General features: G+C 46.0%; 1 protein-coding gene across 5 annotated transcripts in view; it reads right to left on the bottom strand.

Moving 5' to 3' along the window:
• LOC126248704 (ecdysone-induced protein 74EF-like) overlaps window positions 1-19,129 on the bottom strand; it is a 737,945-nt gene that overhangs the window by 28,377 nt on the left and 690,439 nt on the right. For all 5 annotated transcript variants that reach the window (XM_049949991.1, XM_049949993.1, XM_049949990.1 and 2 more), the window contains one exon: window positions 3,384-3,539. In XM_049949991.1, the coding sequence (XP_049805948.1) occupies window positions 3,384-3,539 (156 nt within the window). The remainder of the gene's footprint in view (window positions 1-3,383; window positions 3,540-19,129) is intronic.

The following is a 19,129-nucleotide window of genomic DNA, read 5'->3' as shown; positions in this document are numbered from 1 at the left end:
TTGTAGAACGAGGAAGGATGGAGCCAACCTTGGGCTTCTTGAAGCAACAGTGCCGACGTTCACACGGAGTGATTTGTCGAAATCACTGAAAATCTGAAGAGAGTGTCATCCTCATTCCTTTCGAATACCTGTGTATGTTCATAGTTACAGCTCCAACGTGTTTGATCGGCATTCTGTAGGACGTCCTCTAGACTTGACTTTCTCCTTGTTATCATCGCAGTACGAACAAATCGGACGCATTAGCGCGTCGAACCGAGCTCCCATGTTCGTCACATTTCAAAGAAGAGGCTAAAACTCCTCGGGGATGTGAAGAGCAAATCTGCTGATTAACGAGCAACCATAAACAGAAATATTTATCGTCGTGTTCCGACGGTGAACCCTGGGATGAACAGCAGTGAAGCGTGAAACGCGTCTGAGCGTGTTGTGCGCGCTTAATGCCTCTCATCAGGAACACGCTGACGTGTCCCTCGTCACACACTGAGACTAATCGGTAACCGATGGCGCAATTCCGGAAACTTCACCCCGTCTACGAGTACTTCCAGTCAGCACCACAGAGTATCGAATACGTCACAGTAACTATCTCTCTTGTTACACCAAGAGTGCCCTGCAAGGAAGCCGCCAAATGGATAGCCTCTCTTACCACAATAACCCAAAATAGCCTTTCCCTTGACTTTCACGGGCAGTCAGGCAACTATGAAAAGTAACATCCATGTTAGATGAAGAGATCTGTATGATTCATGCGCCCAGGGAAATAATTGCAGAAGATGTAGGTGAAATGACATGAAAGGAGACGTCTCATTCTGTAGGTTCAGTTTCCTTTTTACCGATTAAGAAGAAAACCAGAATTCTTCCAAATGCAAGGATCATATTGACTCGGCAGTGTCTAGGAGCAGAAAGTAAGGAAACCTAAAGCTTTCTGTTTGTAGTTTCCGCGCACTCCTGCGTAGCGAACAGTGGGGGAACCCCCGTCAATTCTCACAACCCCTGAATGGAATGAGGCAACACGAGATGTCGCGTCCTCGCTCGTTTCGAAATCCTGCTCTCTGTTTTCAGTGGCAAGAGTAATTCAGTTGCTCGCCATTATGTAATATGCCGCAACTGTGACAGCCGCATTTATGAGGCGAAAAATGTGTGAGGCGAGCATGCCTGGTATATGAATAAGTTCCTTGTAGAAATATCCTTGTAGAAATATCCTTGTAGAAATATCTTTCTCGACAAGCGCCCTGAACTACAACAGTGCCGATGGAAGGCATAACGGTAATGTATTTATTAATATACATACATGTTATATATTCTGTAGAGCTGAAACTGTGGTTCACTATGAGCAACAGTATGGAAGTTAATGAGAATCAGACACTGTGAAATCGATGTGACCACACAAATAAAGAAACTGATGTCTCATTGAGGCACGCGCTTCACAAATACATTGGCAGGTAGATGCACAGCAGTCAAGTATTTTAATTTCCTTGAACTCTTGTTCCCGCCGTGACTATTTAAGCTCAGAGTAACATCCCACAGCCTCGCCAAATTCGTATTTTTTTCGAAAAGTTACCCCCCCCCCCCCCCAATTTTTTTTAAGTATGCGTGGAACGATCTTCCAGTGTTGGCAGTGTTGGTACTAAAGAGGAACTCAAATTTACACCAAACAACCAAGTAAATGGAAATAGCAGAAACTCTAGTTTCTTTCGTCATTTTCTTTTACTGTCACGCACAGTAAACTTTCAATGTAATTTTTTCAGAACACGTGCTACCGATATTCTTAGGTAAAGCTATACCAACTAAAATGTACTTAAATTAACAATATTACATAGAAGTATTATATATAAGTATGGAAAAATTCACAAACATTGGAAATTCGCTATTATATATTTAGAAACAAGAAAAGAGCGTTAAGAAACTAAATTAAGGCAATAATGACTACATTGTCGGCTGTTCGCCGTACTCTTGCATTTATTTTCATTTCATTCATTTACAAGTGGCAATTAAGTGCATTAATTATCGGGTAAAGTCTTGTGTCTTCCTTGTTCACTTCGCAGTGAGAAGATGCCGTTACTGGAAACCTGCACCTCACCTGATTTCGGTGCGGAGATCCGGAAACTTACCGGTGCTTTGTTTGCTGGACATAGGACTGGAAGAAGACGCCTTACTCTCTAGTCTGCCAGATGCCTCCGTTCAAAACTTCCCATTTTTCCCCCTCTTGGGGATATACAAGGACACATGTTCTACGACAGCGTAGTGGGTACGGACACGGAATCACTTGCGAGGATTGTGGACATTTAGGGTGAGATTAGAACAGAGTGGTGGATTTGAAAGGGTGGCAACATTTCTGTAGTTCTGCGTGACGTAACACAGGTGATCACTACTTCAAGTAGCTGCTATGAGATGCAAAATGGTACATTGCCACTGCTTGGCGATACCGTCGATTTCTATCTATAAATGTCTTTTTGCATATTCTGTAATGTAGTTATGTGCGATCTCGGATACGCATTATTTTTTCTCCGGACATTATCAGCGATTTTCATGTGTGTTTGTAACATAGACTGAGGTAACGAGAGCTGATCCTTCTGTTTTATTCGGTGTCGTGTGTCGACTGTGTATCTGTGCTGCAGTGAATCTTTCACTTTGCAGTGGAGTGTGCGCTGTTTTGAAACTTCCTGAGCCGCGCGGAGTGGCCGAGCGGTTTGAGGCGCCAAGTCACGGACTGCGCGGCGCCTCCTGCCCGAGGTTCGAGTCCTCCCTCGGGCATGGGTGTATGTGTTGTTCTTAGCATAAGTTAGTTTAACTTAGTTTAAGTAGTGTGTAAGACTAGCAGTTTGGTCCCATAAGACTTCACACACATTTGAACCTTTGAAACTTCCTGACAGATTACAAATGTGTGACCAGCGGTAAAGAACTCAGAAAATGTATTCGCAGTTGCGAATATGAACCACCTTCGGCTGTACATTGGAATGACGACAGTGAAAATTTTTGCCGGACTGGGATTCGAACCCGGATTTCCCATTTTACTTGAGCGGTACCTTAACCTCTTCGGCCAGACCCAAATACCCGTAATTATCGTCCATGTGTCACAACCTGCACTTGTACGTGCCTTTATCACTTGTTCGGTCTTTTCTGCCCACGTCCCGTTTCTAAACCATTAAATATCCAAACATTTCTATACGTCTTTCTTGCATATAAAGCGCCAGATTTGCACCTGGTGGCCAAAATTAGAACTATTTTGTTCCAGCGTTAGAGCATCTACCAAGTTTCGCTGCCATACCATAATTACAGCCTACACTTGACGTCTGTGAGTAGCCACACTTCCAATTATAAACACTAACACTGTTAGTGAATGAAGTGAAAATAAAAGCAACTGGTTTTCTCAGACAAACGTGTGGGCGTACCTGTGGATGCAGTGTAGGTGGACCTGTGGGTGAGAAGCGCGTGCGGATGCTGGCTGAGCAGCCCGTGCAACAACGCCGGCTTGTGCTCCGTGATCGGCTCGCGCTTCACCACCACCGGCGGAGGCGACTGCGTGGGGCACAGCTCCGCCGTGTCCACTGCAACAGCACAACAACAAAAATCACTCAGACACAGTCGTCTTTACTCTTAGCGAGGTGGGGAACACTGCCAGCAGGCAGTCGGCTGCTCCTCGGTTTTTGTTTCATAAAGCATTCTACAGTAAGTACATTACATACAAGGAAATTGAAATACAGAGTAAAACTTAAATTAAGAGGTCACGAGGCTGTGAAGATTTCTGGTTGACGTTAGAAGTGTAGCCTCGTATCCTGGAATGGCGCAGCTGCTGGAAGTGGATTGCTCTGCTGCTGGTACCGGCGAGAGTGGTCGAGGGCTAGGAGCGAAAGGCATATGTAGGACTGGAGAGTAGGACGTTAGCAGCTGGGGCGTATAAGTGTCGCGCATAGAAAGCGACAGCACGCGTTGGTGGGTAAGTGTGTGGAGCTGGCAGCTTAACCCCTGTAGGGGAGGATGCCTCGAACAGGAGTACACTGTCTGATCAAAAGTATCCGGACACCTATTAGCGGGTTGACAGTGTCCACCCTTCGCTTTTAGGGCGGCCTGAACTCTGCCGGGGCCATTTTCAATGAGGCGTCTGAATGTCTGTGGAGGAAAGGGAGACCGTTCTTCCTCATGAGCCTTACCCGCAGAAGGCAGAATCGTTGGACGGTGGGGGAGTGATGTCGACATTGTAACTCATCCCGATTGTATTCCATTGTGATCAGGTCGGAACTCTGAGCAAGCCAGACCATTTTAGGAGTGTTATCGTCCACAAACCATTGCCTCGCAGATGCGGCTTGATGATGCAGATATTGGATCGTTTGGGGGAAGAGACCAAACAGCGAGGTCATCGGTCTCATCGGATTAGGGAAGGACGGAGAAGGAATTTGGCTGTGCCCTTTCAAAGGAACCATCCCGGCATTTGTCTGGAGCGATTTAGGGAAATCACGGAAAACCTAAATCAGGATGGCCAGACGTGGGATTGAACCGTCGTCCTTCCGAATGCGAGTCCAGTGTGCTAACCACTGTATAAAAAAATGTTTTCATATCCTTCCGCACTTATTTTTTTTTTAGTGCAATGAGGGATCCACGTTCTACCCACGAAAAACACCCCCATACCTACCTCCTCCGTACTTCGCTATTGATACTACACATGACAGGAGGTAATGTTCTGCAGGCATCTGCCAAAACCAAACCTTTCCGTCACATTGGCACAGCGCATAGCGTGATTCACCACTCAAAATCAATGATCCACTGTCGAGTGGTGTCGCTGTTTATACCACCTCAAGCGCCGCTTAGCACTAACTATAGAAATGTGTGGCTTATGCGCAGCAGTTCGACCATTGTACCCTATCCCCCCATCCGCTTTAACTGCGCACGCACAGTCATTGTGCTAGCTGGACTGCTGGTACCATTTTGAAACTCAAGAACTATTCCTTCCGTTGCTCTCATCCGGTTTTTTTTTTTTTTTTTTACTACTACCTCCACAGTGCTCCACGGTCGCTGTACGCCGTTACATGAAATCATAAACTGTCGACGTGGGCAGTTTTAGAAGGGTTGAAATGTCTCTGATGGTTTTGTTACTCAGGTGACACCGAATGCCCAGTTCACGTTCGAATTCACTGAGCTCTCCCGACCCACGCATTGCTCTATTACTGCTTCTCTATTGACAACACAATACGCCGTCTCCTTTCATACTGACGGGTCCGCCTCTCGTGAGATCTAGTGGCCAATTCCGCATTACACAGCAATGTCCACATACTATTGATCAGACAGTGTATATGTGGCAGGAGTTTTCTTTGAAAGAGCGAGCCTATTGAAATATCTTTGGGATAGGATACGAAATGCGTGTTTACTAGAACGTAGCGGTAACAGTCCATGGTTCCTGACTATGGGGAAGAGAATATGAATTTGCTTGCGAGAGGTTCAGCCGCGAAATAGGACTTACAATACTAAACAAATGTGAAAAATGTCTTAGTACGCCACACAATTTTTCAGTCCGAGTAAACAAGAAATCGTCCACTCACGATGCAGCTGATTACACCGAATGCAGGCGATTTCGAAAGAAATCCGAGGGAGAAAATGTAATTTGTGGCATCTAATCTGTATATTGAGCAAGCAGTAAAGGAAACAAAAGCAAAATTCGGAGTAGGTATTAAAATCCATGGAGAAGAAATAAAAACTTTGAGGTTCGCCGATGACATTGTAATTCTGTCAGACAGCAAAGGACTTGGAGGAAGAGCAGTTGAACGGAACGGACAGTGTCTTGAAAGGAGGGTATAAGATGAACATCAACAAAAGCAAAACGAAGATAATGGAATGTAGTCGAATTAAGTCGGGTGATGCTGAGGGAATTAGATTAGGAAATGAGACACTTAAAGTAGTAAAGGAGTTTTGCTATTTGGGGAGCAAAATAACTGATGATGGTCGAAGTAGAGAGGATATAAAATGTAGACTGGCAATGGCAAGGAAAGCGTTTCTGAAGAAGAGAAATTTGTTTACATCGAGCATAGATTTAAATGCCAGGAAGTCGTTTCTGAAAGTATTTGTATGGAGTGTAGCCATGTATGGAAGTGAAACATTGACGATAAATAGTTTAGACAAGAAGAGAATAGAAGGTTTAGAAATGTGGTGCTACAGAAGAATGCTGAAGATTAGATGGGTATATCACATAACTAATGAGGAGGTATTGAATAGAATTGGGGAGAAGAGGAGTTTGTGGCACAACTTGACTAGAAGAAAGTATCGATCGGTAGGACATGTTCTGAGGCATCAAGGGATCACCAATTTAGTATTAGAGGGCAGCGTGGAGGGTAAAAACCGTAGAGGGAGAGATGAATAGACTAAGCAGATTCAGAAGGATGTAGGCTGCAGTAGCTATTGGGAGATGAAGAAGCTTGCACAGGATAGAGTAGCAAGGAGAGCTGCATCAAACGAGTCTCAGGACTGAAGACCACAACAACAAGAACAGTTGCTAACTTATACTGGATGTCTTTTCAAAGTGTCTTTAGGCACGACGATGCAGGAGAAACACCCGGTTTATGTGTTGTCAAGAAAATTTAGGAAAGGTACTCAGCGGTAAAGTGACGGAATAGCAGGAGTATTTGAGCACTAAACATAATGTTGGACTCGGACATTAAGCACCGCAATCTTAAATGCTTTACGCTGCTGCGGAACCTCTTCGGTTTGTACTATAGCTTTTTACGAACCAACGAGGCGTGCAGCTAACAGATCATCGACGTGTGGCTTATCAGAGGCAGGGAACTCGGGTAAGCCGACGGAGATGGCGGTGCTGTGGAGATCGAGTCACGTCGTTAGAATGACTATGTCTCGAGTTTTGCCTCCTGACTGATGTCTTTGTAATTTCAGTAGATACACCGTGCAACTCCAAGGTAATAGACGATTCGTCCCCGATAAAAAAATCAGTTCCCAGCGTGTTCTCCTTAACAACTAAACCGTCGTCGAACTGTAAAGCAACTGGAATGAAAGATGTAGGAGACGACAGTCTTTTCCGAAACATGATATCTGTCTCCCTTTTTGAACGAAAGTACCGGCATTCATCTGGTATGGTGCACCGATAAAAGTAATCATAGCTTTTTACGAATGTTCAGGCAGAGATTAGAACGGTAACACTTCTTCGCACGAATTTGTAATATTTATCACAGTATTACCTCACTCGCGCTAGATTTATCTTTGGTTATTAGTCTTGATTGAGACGGAGACCCTTGCAAGTTAACGTAATTGTTTGATACCTATTTTTGAATCAGTCCGGAAACGAAGTCGATGCAAGACAAGATAAATACATCTCGTGTATATTTGTGAATATGATGCAGCCCTAAAAGTCAACTTTCTAGCGCAGGGCTCCTACATGAGACTGAGAAATTCCAACGATTGTCTATAGAAGACTGATGAACATGCAGTAATCAAATAATTCGGAATTGGCGCCTGGTGCACAATTCAAAGATAAAATAATAGTTACAGGATAATCGAAAACTACATTTGTAAATCCAAGAGAAGCAGCTCAGATTATATGACCCACATAAAGAGGGAGCAAAAACCACACGGACGTAATAACGAAGGATATATCACGACAAAGTCCAGGTTAACCGAAAGTACTGAGCGCTGTCTCCGTGATATCTACGCATTTAGTGTGTAGGAGCGGAGACGGCAAATATAAGAGCGCAAAATTGGAACAATCTTTCAGATAGAAACAAACTTATTCCTGAAACGAAGATGCAGGGTACACTTAGCTTCCTTCCCACCGCTGTGGAGTTTACTTTAGTTTAATTTAACGGCAAACAGGTCAAGCCATTCCATTAGCAGTTCGTAGAAGGCAGCAGTATTACGGCGAAACAGGTGTTCTCTTTTCCATCAACCAGCTATATTCTTTGCTTTCTCTGCCTCTTCTTGCTCACAGCCACCCTCTCCTCTCCTCATTCGCGTACGATAGCAAGATCGTAAATACCGCAATGACGTCGTGTTCTAGAAAGTCACAGTGGACAGAGGAAAGACGCGGCGAGAACTCTCGCGTTTGGGCGATAGTGGGCGGTTTTTTCAAATGAGAAGGTGTATCGGTGATGACGGCAGAAGGCCAGTGGGCTTTATCTGGGGAAGGTGAACGAGCTCTCGTTATCTGCGGCGCCGGCTGAACAGTCTCGCGGGACCTCGACCCCCAGCCGCACTATGCTAACAGCCTGAGCACGCCACAAATCTAGCGCCCGCTGCGATAACACAAATCACTGTCTGCTTCCTGCCACCACACACCTTAACTGTCTCTCATCGTCCAGGACAAGGGGTGGCTCGCTCAAAGCCAATGATACCAACCAACGGCCACGCCATCGACGCGTCCTACGACTGTAATGATCAAGATGCCTGAGTGACAGGTTATTTGTTCGAACTCGAACGTAGTAGCGCATTTTCATGAGCGTTCGTGGTCAACTGAGTATCACTGTGTGCAAATGCGGTAAGTGTTCGCGTACCGCATGGGTGCGTGCGTTTTGTGTGTGTGTGTGTGTGTGTGTGTGTGTGTGTGTGTGTGTGTGTGTGTGTGTGTGCGTGTTTGTGTTTGCGGTTGATGGGTGCCGAACGGCGGGATTATCAGTGCCCTTACGAGGATTAGTAGGAACGAATGTGATTAAAATGTCTAAAACGTCATAAAACAAGTAAGACTAAGTCAAACAATTACATTCGCTCTTTCCCTACCTCACCTACGGTCTCTTGCACAATTACACTGTCTCACATCCTTTAAGAGAGCGTAAAAGTGGCCAGTGGCTCTGTGTTCCAAAACTGGCAATTAAACGCAATACAAGAAAACTAAAAAAAATAACCTTAACTCCGCCCGAACAGCCGATAAAGGCCCAAAGGTACCGACCGGCCACCATGTCATCCTCAGCCCACAGGCGTCACTGGATGCGGATATGGAGGGGCATGTGGTCAGCACACCGCTCTCCCGGCCGTATGTCAGTTTACGAGACCGGAGCCATTAGTTCTCAGTCAAGTAGCTCCTCAGTTAAACGCAATACAAGAGGGAATATAAAAAAAATGCACAGGAAAATGTGACTAGCTGATAACTCAAAAAAAGAGGATAAGCCAGCCATCCTGATATTAAAAACTTCTCACTAAAATTTTAGGGAATAGGTCCGATATATCGCGAAACAAAAGTCGTACCACATTGGTTTTATTGACAGTTAAAGTAGAGGGCAAATCTGCTGCCCTCTTGTCTGAATGTAAAAGCAGTCTACTAAAGCGACGCGCACTCTGATCCGTACGCCACAAGTCCCACTCACTGGAGGGTTCTCCTGCCGGGGCAAGAAGCTTTGCGTCATAGGGCTGCGTCCTATGCGAAGACTGTCGGGCGTGGCCGGCACTTGGATGGGTGACCATCCTGACCGCCACGCGCTGTTGCCATTTTTCGGGGTGCACTCAGCCTCGTGATGCCAATTGAGGAGCTACTCGACCGAATAGTAGCGGCTCCGGTCAAAGAAAACCATCGTAACGACCGGGAGAGCGGTGTGCTGACCACACGCCCCTCCTATTCGCATCCTCAGCTGAGGATGACACGGCGGTCGGATGGTCCCGATGGGCCACTTGTGGACTGAAGACGGAGTGCTGTGCGAAGAAGTGGACTTCATCCTGTCTGCGTGGCTGAAACGAGGTAAGCCACGGCCGAGTTGTTGACTTTACACAGCTGTTTTCCAGAACCTCTTCAGTTCCATCATATTTCGGTATTCTAACTTGTGGACATCCGGTAGCTTTATTGCCGACTTTGGTCGACCTCTTGAACATTGCCTCCAACAGGACACTCTGATATAGTTAAATGAGTTATAGAAGATTTTGTAGAGACCAGCCGGCCGGGGTGGCCATGCGGTTAAAGGCGCTACAGTCTGGAACCGCGCGACTGCTACGGTCGCAGGTTCGAATCCTGCCTCGGGCATGGATGTGTGTGATGTCCTTAGGTTAGTTAGGTTTAAGTAGTTCTAAGTTCTAGGGCACTGATGACCTTAGAAGTTAAGTCCCATAGTGCTCAGAGCCATTTGAACCATTTGTAGAGACCACTTTGGTTTCCATACAGGTAACCTTGAATCCGTGTATATGACGTGAATAGCGGACCGCTAGAATTATGCAAACCAAATATTTCGAACAGTTGTGCGAAATAACGTGAAATAATGAGGCGACGTTCGTTCCTAGAGACGCAATAAACCACGCTACTGCGTTCTTGTTGCGTTTACTACAGTTAAACTGATTAAACAGACAGAGATTCATATAAGGGTGCTAGCGAAGTTATTTGTTGATCTCTGACTTGACGGCATTCTGTTGGTAGCTAAAGTTGTCAAAACTCCTCCCCTAACGTTCGGGATGGAACTGGAGTAAGCCGAAGATTCAGGAGACTAACCCTCACAAAGCATAACAGGGAACTACTGCAGTTACAGGGCCACGTGCCGAGGGCAGTGTCCTTAACCTGAGTAAGTGCTGAACAGTAATCCACGACGGGGAATTCGACATATGGTTCGTGCCAAGAATTCTAAGAACGTTTGCCAAAGAAGATTACGCTCAAGTCACAGTGGCCGTGTAAACTTCGGAGAGGAGAAACACAATTTCCTGTTTACTCTCTGTATAGAGAAACTAGTATGAAAAACAACCAACGGATATCTGAAGATGCTAAGGAAAACCAGAAGATTAAAGTCGCAGAAAATACCGTGGCAAGTGGGGAAAATATCATCAGGGTTCCAACACTATTATAATGTCCGTTTAGTACCTTTATCGTCAGTGAAAACATCTGAATTCCATCTACTTACTGTGTAGTTGTAATTTTTATCAAATTATATATATTCAAGCTGCTACTTTTACGTATTTCAGAAATAATTTTATGCTTTGCTAAATCCAAAACAATGACAAAGAAATGCCATATGCCTGCCTGTTTGGAGATTATATTCCAATCATGGGCTGCAGGATTGCGGAATTTCTAAACAAAAATTTTTCTTACAAGTGTTCTCTCACACAAGGGACCAAATATCTGAAAAAAAGGTTTAGAAATACTTGCAAAAAGAAAAGGCAAGTTTTTATCACTTATTTATTTCCCTATTGCCCAATCAAGGAAAAATCAACTGTTTGAAGAGTCATACATTCTTCGATACCAACGGACTAATATAAAATTAGTTAAATCGACCGAATGTATTAGACTCAACTAAAAGTGTAGGGTTAATGATGTGATTCCTAAATATATTTGTGTGAATACGAAGTCGGTGCCAAGAGCAGCGAAACGAGCTATGGGGCTTTCACCTTGTACTTGAAAATGACTCTACAGCCGAAATAGTGACAGTGTAATAAATGAATAATAAAAATTTATACTGAAATGGCGGCAATGATTTTACTGAAAAACATTTTCCTATTCTTTCAGTTTCCAGCAGTATGAATCCATGCATCTTTGTCAAGAACATTCACTATGAATTTGGCTTTGGTTATCAATAAACTCTACTATCATTGTCAGTTCCTTACTGCTGTTACTTTCACAGCCGACAGGACTCAGAACACACGCAGTTTTAGCGCCGACGTCTAAACTAAAAGAACCACTCGTGACAATGGCGTTTCAGTACAGGAATAGTACGCCAGGGGCACTGTAGTGCCACGAGTAGTCGATTGAGACAAGAAAGTCACTTGTGTAAATGAGCAACCAACCACATCGCGAGTATGTCTCTATGACCTACAGATTGTGCCAATTGTGGAGCTTCAAATTCCCCAGAATGCTACCCACGGCGCATTCGTAGAAACAGAGGATTATGTCTGCGCCGGCCGCTGTGGCTGAGTGGTTCTAGGAGCTTCAGGCCGGAACCGCGCTGCTGCTACTGTCGCAGGTTCGAATCCTGCCTCGGGCATTGATGTGTGTAATGTCCTTAGGTTGGTTAGGTTTAAGTAGTTCTAAGTTCTAGGGGACTGATGACCACAGATGTTAAGTCCCATAGTGCTCAGAGCCATTTGAACCATTTTTGAGCAAAAGGCGCTGTTTACTTAGTTCTCAGGAGTGTAAGGAATTTATCACAAGACCTTTGAAAAGATCTTGCACTACGAATATGAGATTGTGGTTCCTGTGGTGTTCAGAAGCACAACAGATATGCATGTCGGAAGGAACAAGCATTGCGGCGATTATGACCGTTATGGATTACATTAAATATATTTGCAGTTGCGGGTATGGAGAGCTATCAGTTGTATAATGGAGTGACAACAGTGAAAATTTGTGCCAGACTGGGACTCGAACGTGGATTTCCCGCTTGTCGCGAGCGGTCGCCTTACCATAGACTATCCGAGCACGCTTCATTGCCAGACGTAACTGATGTACGAGTGCTGGTTGTAGATATATGGTTGACGACTTATGGAAGTTTGAGTCTGGACCTGAAGCGTGCTTGGGGACTCTAGTGGTAAGGTGGCCGTTCGCGATAAGCGGGAAATCAGGGTTCAAGTCTTGGTACGACACAAATTTTCATTGTCGTCGTTCATTTATACAGATGATGGTTGTCCGTATTCGCAACTGCGAATAAATTTCATACATTCCACTATAAAGTCTGCAAACTCTATTACCATTGCATATTGCTACATCTTGTTTCTATGTTTAGGTTTTTTCGTAAAATGATAGTCCCTCATAACCTCACTTTCACCGTTCAGGCGCCATACTGCCTAGCAGACAGCTCTCACAATTTTGGCGCTGGCGTACAAACGAAAACCACCACGCGAAACAGACGAGACTCAGTACAAGAATAAAACGCTACGGGCGCCGCAGTAGACTCACTCGCCACGAGTAGTCGATTCAGACAAGAAAGTCGTTAGTGTAAAATGGGCTCTAGTTGTTGTCTGGACGAGTGTCCCGCAAGTGAAAGTGTGGCGAAGCGCGGCCGCCAGAAGATTGCGTCGGTACGCGCGCCAAAACGATCAAAACAAGAAAAAAGGGTGTCGTGTGTTTGCGGCGGTCGGGTGCCAAAGCGCGTATTTTTAGGGCGGATGTGCACGCCGTCGGCGGAAGCGGCAGCAGCAGGAGCAGCAGCAGTAGCGGCGGCGGCGGCGGCTCCGAGCTGGACGTGGCGTGGCTGCCGCGCGCCCCGCCGCCCGGCTTAATGATCGCTCACTTCCGTATAACTCCTGCTGACGCAAGTGGCAATATGGCCGCCAAGGTTAGGCGCTGGCGGGTCTATGGCCGGCGCCGAGGCCTCGCCGGACAAAGGCTGCCACGCTCCATCTGCTCACAGGTAGCCAGCCGCCCGACACCGCGTTTCTAGGCAACTGTGTCACCGCGGGAAAACATCGCACGCAATGCGAACAGCCGCCTCGCCACCCTATTCAAATGTCGGCGTATGAGAAGCAAAGGGCTGAGATACCGGTATGCGTTAAAGTGAGATAACTTTCACTCGTACCAGCTGTGATGTAACACAAAAGCCCCCGTGGAGGAGACGGGCCGTTTTAAGCAGTATGAGACGCTATTACGTTTCTCCGGCCGTATAAATCCGCAAGGTTTCTCGCTCACGTTCAGTATGTCACGAGTTTGGTACGCGCGAACGCCGCCAGATGATGCTGGGGTGTCGGGACCTCACGGGCGCATACTCATGTGTGTGAGCAGGAATTAATTTCGTTTGCTAGCGTGCACGGTGGTCTTACAGATACATAAACGTACGCCAAACACATACCTTTCCTTTAACCTATACCGGATGAAACAAATCAAATTTAAAATTTAGGGACGCGCGGGATTAGCCGGACAGCCGGCACGGTAGCTCAGCGTGTTCGGTCAGAGGGCTGCGTGCTCTCTGTAATAAAAAAAACTGAGTCAAAGAATGAACGATGAACTTGAACGGATGTCTTGTGTAGTCCGGCCAGACCAAACGCAACGAACAATATCGCACAGAATGAATTAAAAAAAAAGCAGTCTAAGGCGCTGCAGTCATGGACTCTGCGGCTGGTCCCGGCGGAGGTTCGAGTCCTCCCTCCGTCGGGCATAGGTGTGTGTGTTTGTCCGTAGGATAATTTAGGTTAAGTAGTGTGTAAGCATAGGGACTGATGACCTTAGCAGTTAAGTCCCATAAGATTTCACACACATTTGAACATTTTTCAGGACTACAGGGAGGGTGCTCGAGCGTCTCCCGCTTCAGTTGGCGTAACTTCTGAGCCGGTGTTAGTCCTTTGGCAGCCAAGAAAAGGATAACAGCACATTGGTTTTGTTTGAACGCATTTGGTAATTACGTCAGCATAATGCAGATTTGCGCATTTACCGCAAGCACTTCGGAGATACACGAATGCCGCACTATTCCCTTGTCTGCATGTCGGTGCTTATACACTCGCATCGGAGGCGCGCTACGTTGCATATGCGCTGCAGCAAAGTTCCCAAACGGGAACTTTTTTAATCGCACTTGTACAAAACACAAGTGGCGCCTTTATGTTCCGTCAGGATATCATTATTGTATCTGATCAAATGTATTAGTAACAATTATGGAAATAGGTATGAAAAACTTAGAGAGCACATTATAACCAATAAATCCCTCACAATAACGTTCTGTCACGTCAGCAGGGCTCCTAATCTCTTATAAGGTAATTAACAACACAAGGGTACGAAAGTATGTCATTTACTGTCATCTGTGGTTCCTGTGCTACATCAGACAGGAAGTAAATGCATGAATTCGACCGCATGCTAATTCCTCCAGAAGGTCAGACTTAAACGAAAGTGACATTAACTAAAGAGCACCGGTACGTCTTTGGAGAGAAGACTGGCTAGGCTTCAATCTTCAGTGTTCTGGGCATTCGAAGAAGGGAGGGGGGGGGGGCAGTGGACTAAACTGTTGAAAGACAAGACACGAGAAGGAACTGTCCTCGCATTCGCCCGCGTTGATTGTTGGAACTATGAAAAACGTAAATGAGGATGGCTGAGCACGTATTTACGCCCCATTTTCCCAGGTGACGTACCTATTATTTTAGCCGATGCACAACCTCGTTCGTAAGTTTCCCTGTGGAAGAAAGGTGTACGTTGACGAGATGATTATCTGGATTAATAAAAGCTCTTTTCTCTGTCGTTCACTGTCGTCTCGTGCTTCGACGTCTAATCCGACATTTCGTTGCAACACCTTTATAAAGACATTGTTCCTCCGCCGCCTTCTTTTCCGTGTAGAGCTGTTGTGTGCTTCTTGGTACTCTCGTCGGCAGAAGGACGCAAGCGGCAGCAGCTGTGTCGCCCTATGCTGTGTGACGTTCGCGTTTCGAAGTTACGCGGCTCTGACTGCCTGGGACCCATCTGCAGTTGTCTCAGAGGACTATTGCCCGGACCGTATACCCCACTTGGGCATTCTTCTACTTTGCAGCAATTTTTCCTGTGACTCTAGATCAGATAAAGCACGGGAATAGAGGTGATTTCGGAACAGCAATCTTCCTGTCACATTCGCACATCTTGTTTCTGAATACGATCGGCTGGGTGATATTTCTGTCAGACTTCTTTCGACCTGCGAAGCGAAGCGAAACCACTTCAAACTTCTGATTACTTTACAGATGAGTTAGTATGTTAAATATTTGGCCTTAAGCATGCAAGCGATAAAAATTTAAATAATTGTAATTATGTTTTAGGTTTGTTGGAAGTCGCTAAGTTCTCTCATTATAACACATGGACGAGTAGAGTCTCCGTTTTAAGCAAAATGTAGTTTTTTACGCATATCAATGTTTATGATGTTATATCTCCTGAATTATGTATCGAACAATGACACAATTTTTGCAGGTACATTCAGTGGCATATGTGGATATTGTCTGCAAAATGTGTTGCGAATAAATTTAATATTAATGAAGCAATAAATTAATAAGCCTCGGCTGATGCAGTAGTTTTACTGCATGATCAGCGAAATTATAGTAAGCGATAAACTTCTTTCCTTTCATCATTTTGTGGGGTACGTCAGCGTAGTAGTTTCGTAAAGGTTTGAATGTGAAGTTTCATGGAAGTCACCAGTTGATCTCATTCTCAAATACTGGATGAATATAGCGTGGGTAAATCGGGCGCCTTGAGCTATCACAAGACACACACACACAGTTTCTAACTGTAACACTTGTGTTAAACCTTTAAGATAACACTTAATGAGTAAATTATGAAAGCACTCTAAGTTTTTTAATTTAATCAATCACTGTACGAAGTACTGGAATCAAATTTTTGTTGCCCCTGAAAGCCGTCAGATAGGCAACCTGCAAATGGAACCGTGCCCCGGGGTTAGTCGTTCAGTATCAGAGATGGGAAACACTGTCGTGGTTGGACTACAGCTAATATGCTGTGCAGAGAAGGCACTACTGACAGATTCGTGACCCCAAACACGAGTACAGTATATCTGCATGTCCAGGCACTACACCAGGGACAGTGCTGCCGTCTGCCAGCGAGCTTCTCAAGCTCGATAGAGCCTACATCCCGTCTCGCTAACAGTAAGTCGCGGCTCACACACAACCACGCAGATTGTAAAATCTAATCTGCCGCCGGAGGAAGCGGGAGGTGCAGGCGCTGATATAATCTAGTTATCGCGCACGGGCACATCGCGTTACGCAAGGGCGAGCGGCGCAGCTGTTTTCTCGTTATTAGAACGTTTGGACGATCTGCTGAATCACACGCGGAAAACGCTGCCCGCGGCCTTGGCTCTCTATATAACACGTGACGTCAAGCACACGTGCGGGGAGGGGGCCTGCTCTCTTCAAATACTGATCTCCGCTCGGCGCTCACTGCCCCCCACCCCCCTCCCCACCGCCGGCTCCACCCACCGTTAACATTGTAAAGTGCGGATGCCCTTAGAGAGAAGTCGCTCGCCGCATCGCGCAAGCGGCTTTGCGCGTATTCTTACCCAGACGATAGGCCTAGCAGAAAAGTAAGGCAGACTGCCTTGCGTCGCGAAAGATCCAAAAACGCGTTAAAGAGAGCAGACGAGGTACGTCACGACGAGGCACGTGATCCATATACACGATGTCGAACCGCATCTCCGGGAATAGGTCCGTCCTAGCTTTCCTGTTGAAAACGTTTGTTTGTAAGACAACACGCTTTAGATTACCTAAATGTTGCTCATCCGAAGTGAAAGAGAACGTGTAATCAGATTACACACAAAAAGGTGGCAAGGACAAAAGAAGCTGCAGCAACAGTTAAACAATCTAGCGGAAGGATTGTAGAAATTGACTATAAATGGAAAAATAGGCACGGCTGGTCCTTTAAAACTTGTAAACAGTCGCAGAAAATATCGAGTACCAAACTAAATACTTTCTGTCACAATATCAACAGCAATACACGATTAAATATGTAAGCGTTTCTTTTTTGGGGGGGGGGGGGGGGCGGTGGATAGGTGGTCGAAATTTAGTACACTGAGCTGCCCTCTCTGTCAGCAACAATTGCTTCAACACGGCTGCGCATCGAGTCGAACTGAGCTTCGACAACAGATACAGGTGCCTCTTTCCGTGCTACAGATCGTCAACCTTAATGGCTGGCGAGTTGTGGCGCACTCATCAACACATGACCTGTGACGTAAGACATCTGTAGAACGGGTTGGCCATGGGAACAGTCGAAACCCATCTGTATCGAGGTAGGTCAGGAAAGCACGGGTAACATGCGGTCTCGGTCTTGCGTTATCTTGTTGAAAGTTAACGTGACGGAGACCTCCATGTCAGCGTGTAGCCACAACTTGACACGCTATAAATGTAACGTATGTTATCAAAATTACAGGCTATGCGAGTCAGCGGTGGTGAAGTTGTCTATCCAATGACACCCTATACCATCACGCGACGTGCTGTGCCAGACTCACGTCTGTTGCCCGTCGCTAACTATCCTTCCTGAAAAGAAAAGGAGGAAGATTGGGTTTAACGTCCCGTCGACATCGAGGTCATTAGAGACGGTGCACAAACTCTGTGTCAAGGATGGGGAAGGCAATCGACCGTGCCCTTTCAAAGGAACCATCCCGGCATTTGCCTGGAGTGATTCAGGGAAATCACGGAGAACCTAAACCAGGATGGCTCGACGCGGGTTTGAACCGTCGTCCTCCCGAATGAGAGTCTAGTGTGCTAACCACTGGGCCACCTCGGTCGATATCCGTCCTGATCATATCTCAGTCTCGTATATTCGGCGATGGTAATGTCAGCGCTCATACGAAAGGAAGCGGTAGATCAAGTGTTGACACGCCGTCGATGACGAGGTCATTAGTGAAGGAGTTGGAACGCGGAATGGGCAAGATTGGGGAAGGACACTGACTGTGTCCATCTAGAAATTCGCCTTAAGTGATTTAGGAGAATCACAGAAAAACCCAAATCTGAATGGCTGGACGGGGATGTGAACCCCGCCACTTCTGAATGTCAGCCCAGCGTCTTAGAGCAATACGCCGCCTCATTTTATACAATAATTTGCACTCAATCATTCTTCCCATGCCCTGATGGAATTGTGAACTCAAGGGCAGATGCAGAGCCACGTTGCAGATCACTCGCTTTAGGAGGATGAAAACTACACGAGTAAAGGAACTGAGGCCAGCCTGCCAGGAGAGAGCGTAGGGCGGGAATGGAGCCAAGCTGCTTTCGCGGCCCGTAACCCTGTGGCTCGCTTTGGGTGAGGTGCACTCTCTGTGATTGCTTCGAGGCCCACAGGCGGCCACCGCGATGACCACGCGGAGGATCGAACTGGTGAGTCCCCAGGCGGGAATCCAGTCTCTCGCCGAATGAGAGCTACCGATTTCCAAGCCGCTGCTTAAGGGCGTCGCAGAGTACTTCGTTAATGGCTTTACGGGTTCCGCACTCCCTGGTGTAGATCCTTATCTTCTCCGCGTTGCTGTATCCCAACCGTAAAACGCACAAAAGCCACATAGCTATAAGCTCGCAAACTAGCAAGTATGCACACTGTTGCCAAACACACGTTCTTGGCACCTTTATTCTCATTTAACTTGGATTCGATACAATGTCACCAAACCACACGCAGCTCTAATTTAGAAAGCATCTCCAAAAATATTTTCTTAGACATTATTTCGCGTCAACGGATTTGACTTACAGTTTCTTTTATGCTCTGGTCATGTGCACACGTCGTTAATGACAGTATAACCTAATCTTAACTAATGGACTAAGAATTGTAGACCCGTCTTTGTGAAATTTACAGGCTTGAGTAACACAGATCTTGCTA

The sequence above is a fragment of the Schistocerca nitens genome, chromosome 3 (assembly GCF_023898315.1).
Source record: "Schistocerca nitens isolate TAMUIC-IGC-003100 chromosome 3, iqSchNite1.1, whole genome shotgun sequence".
Classification (NCBI taxonomy): domain Eukaryota; kingdom Metazoa; phylum Arthropoda; class Insecta; order Orthoptera; family Acrididae; genus Schistocerca; species Schistocerca nitens.
Note: the sequence above shows the minus strand (reverse complement) of the source record. Positions and strands in the feature narration are given on the sequence as shown.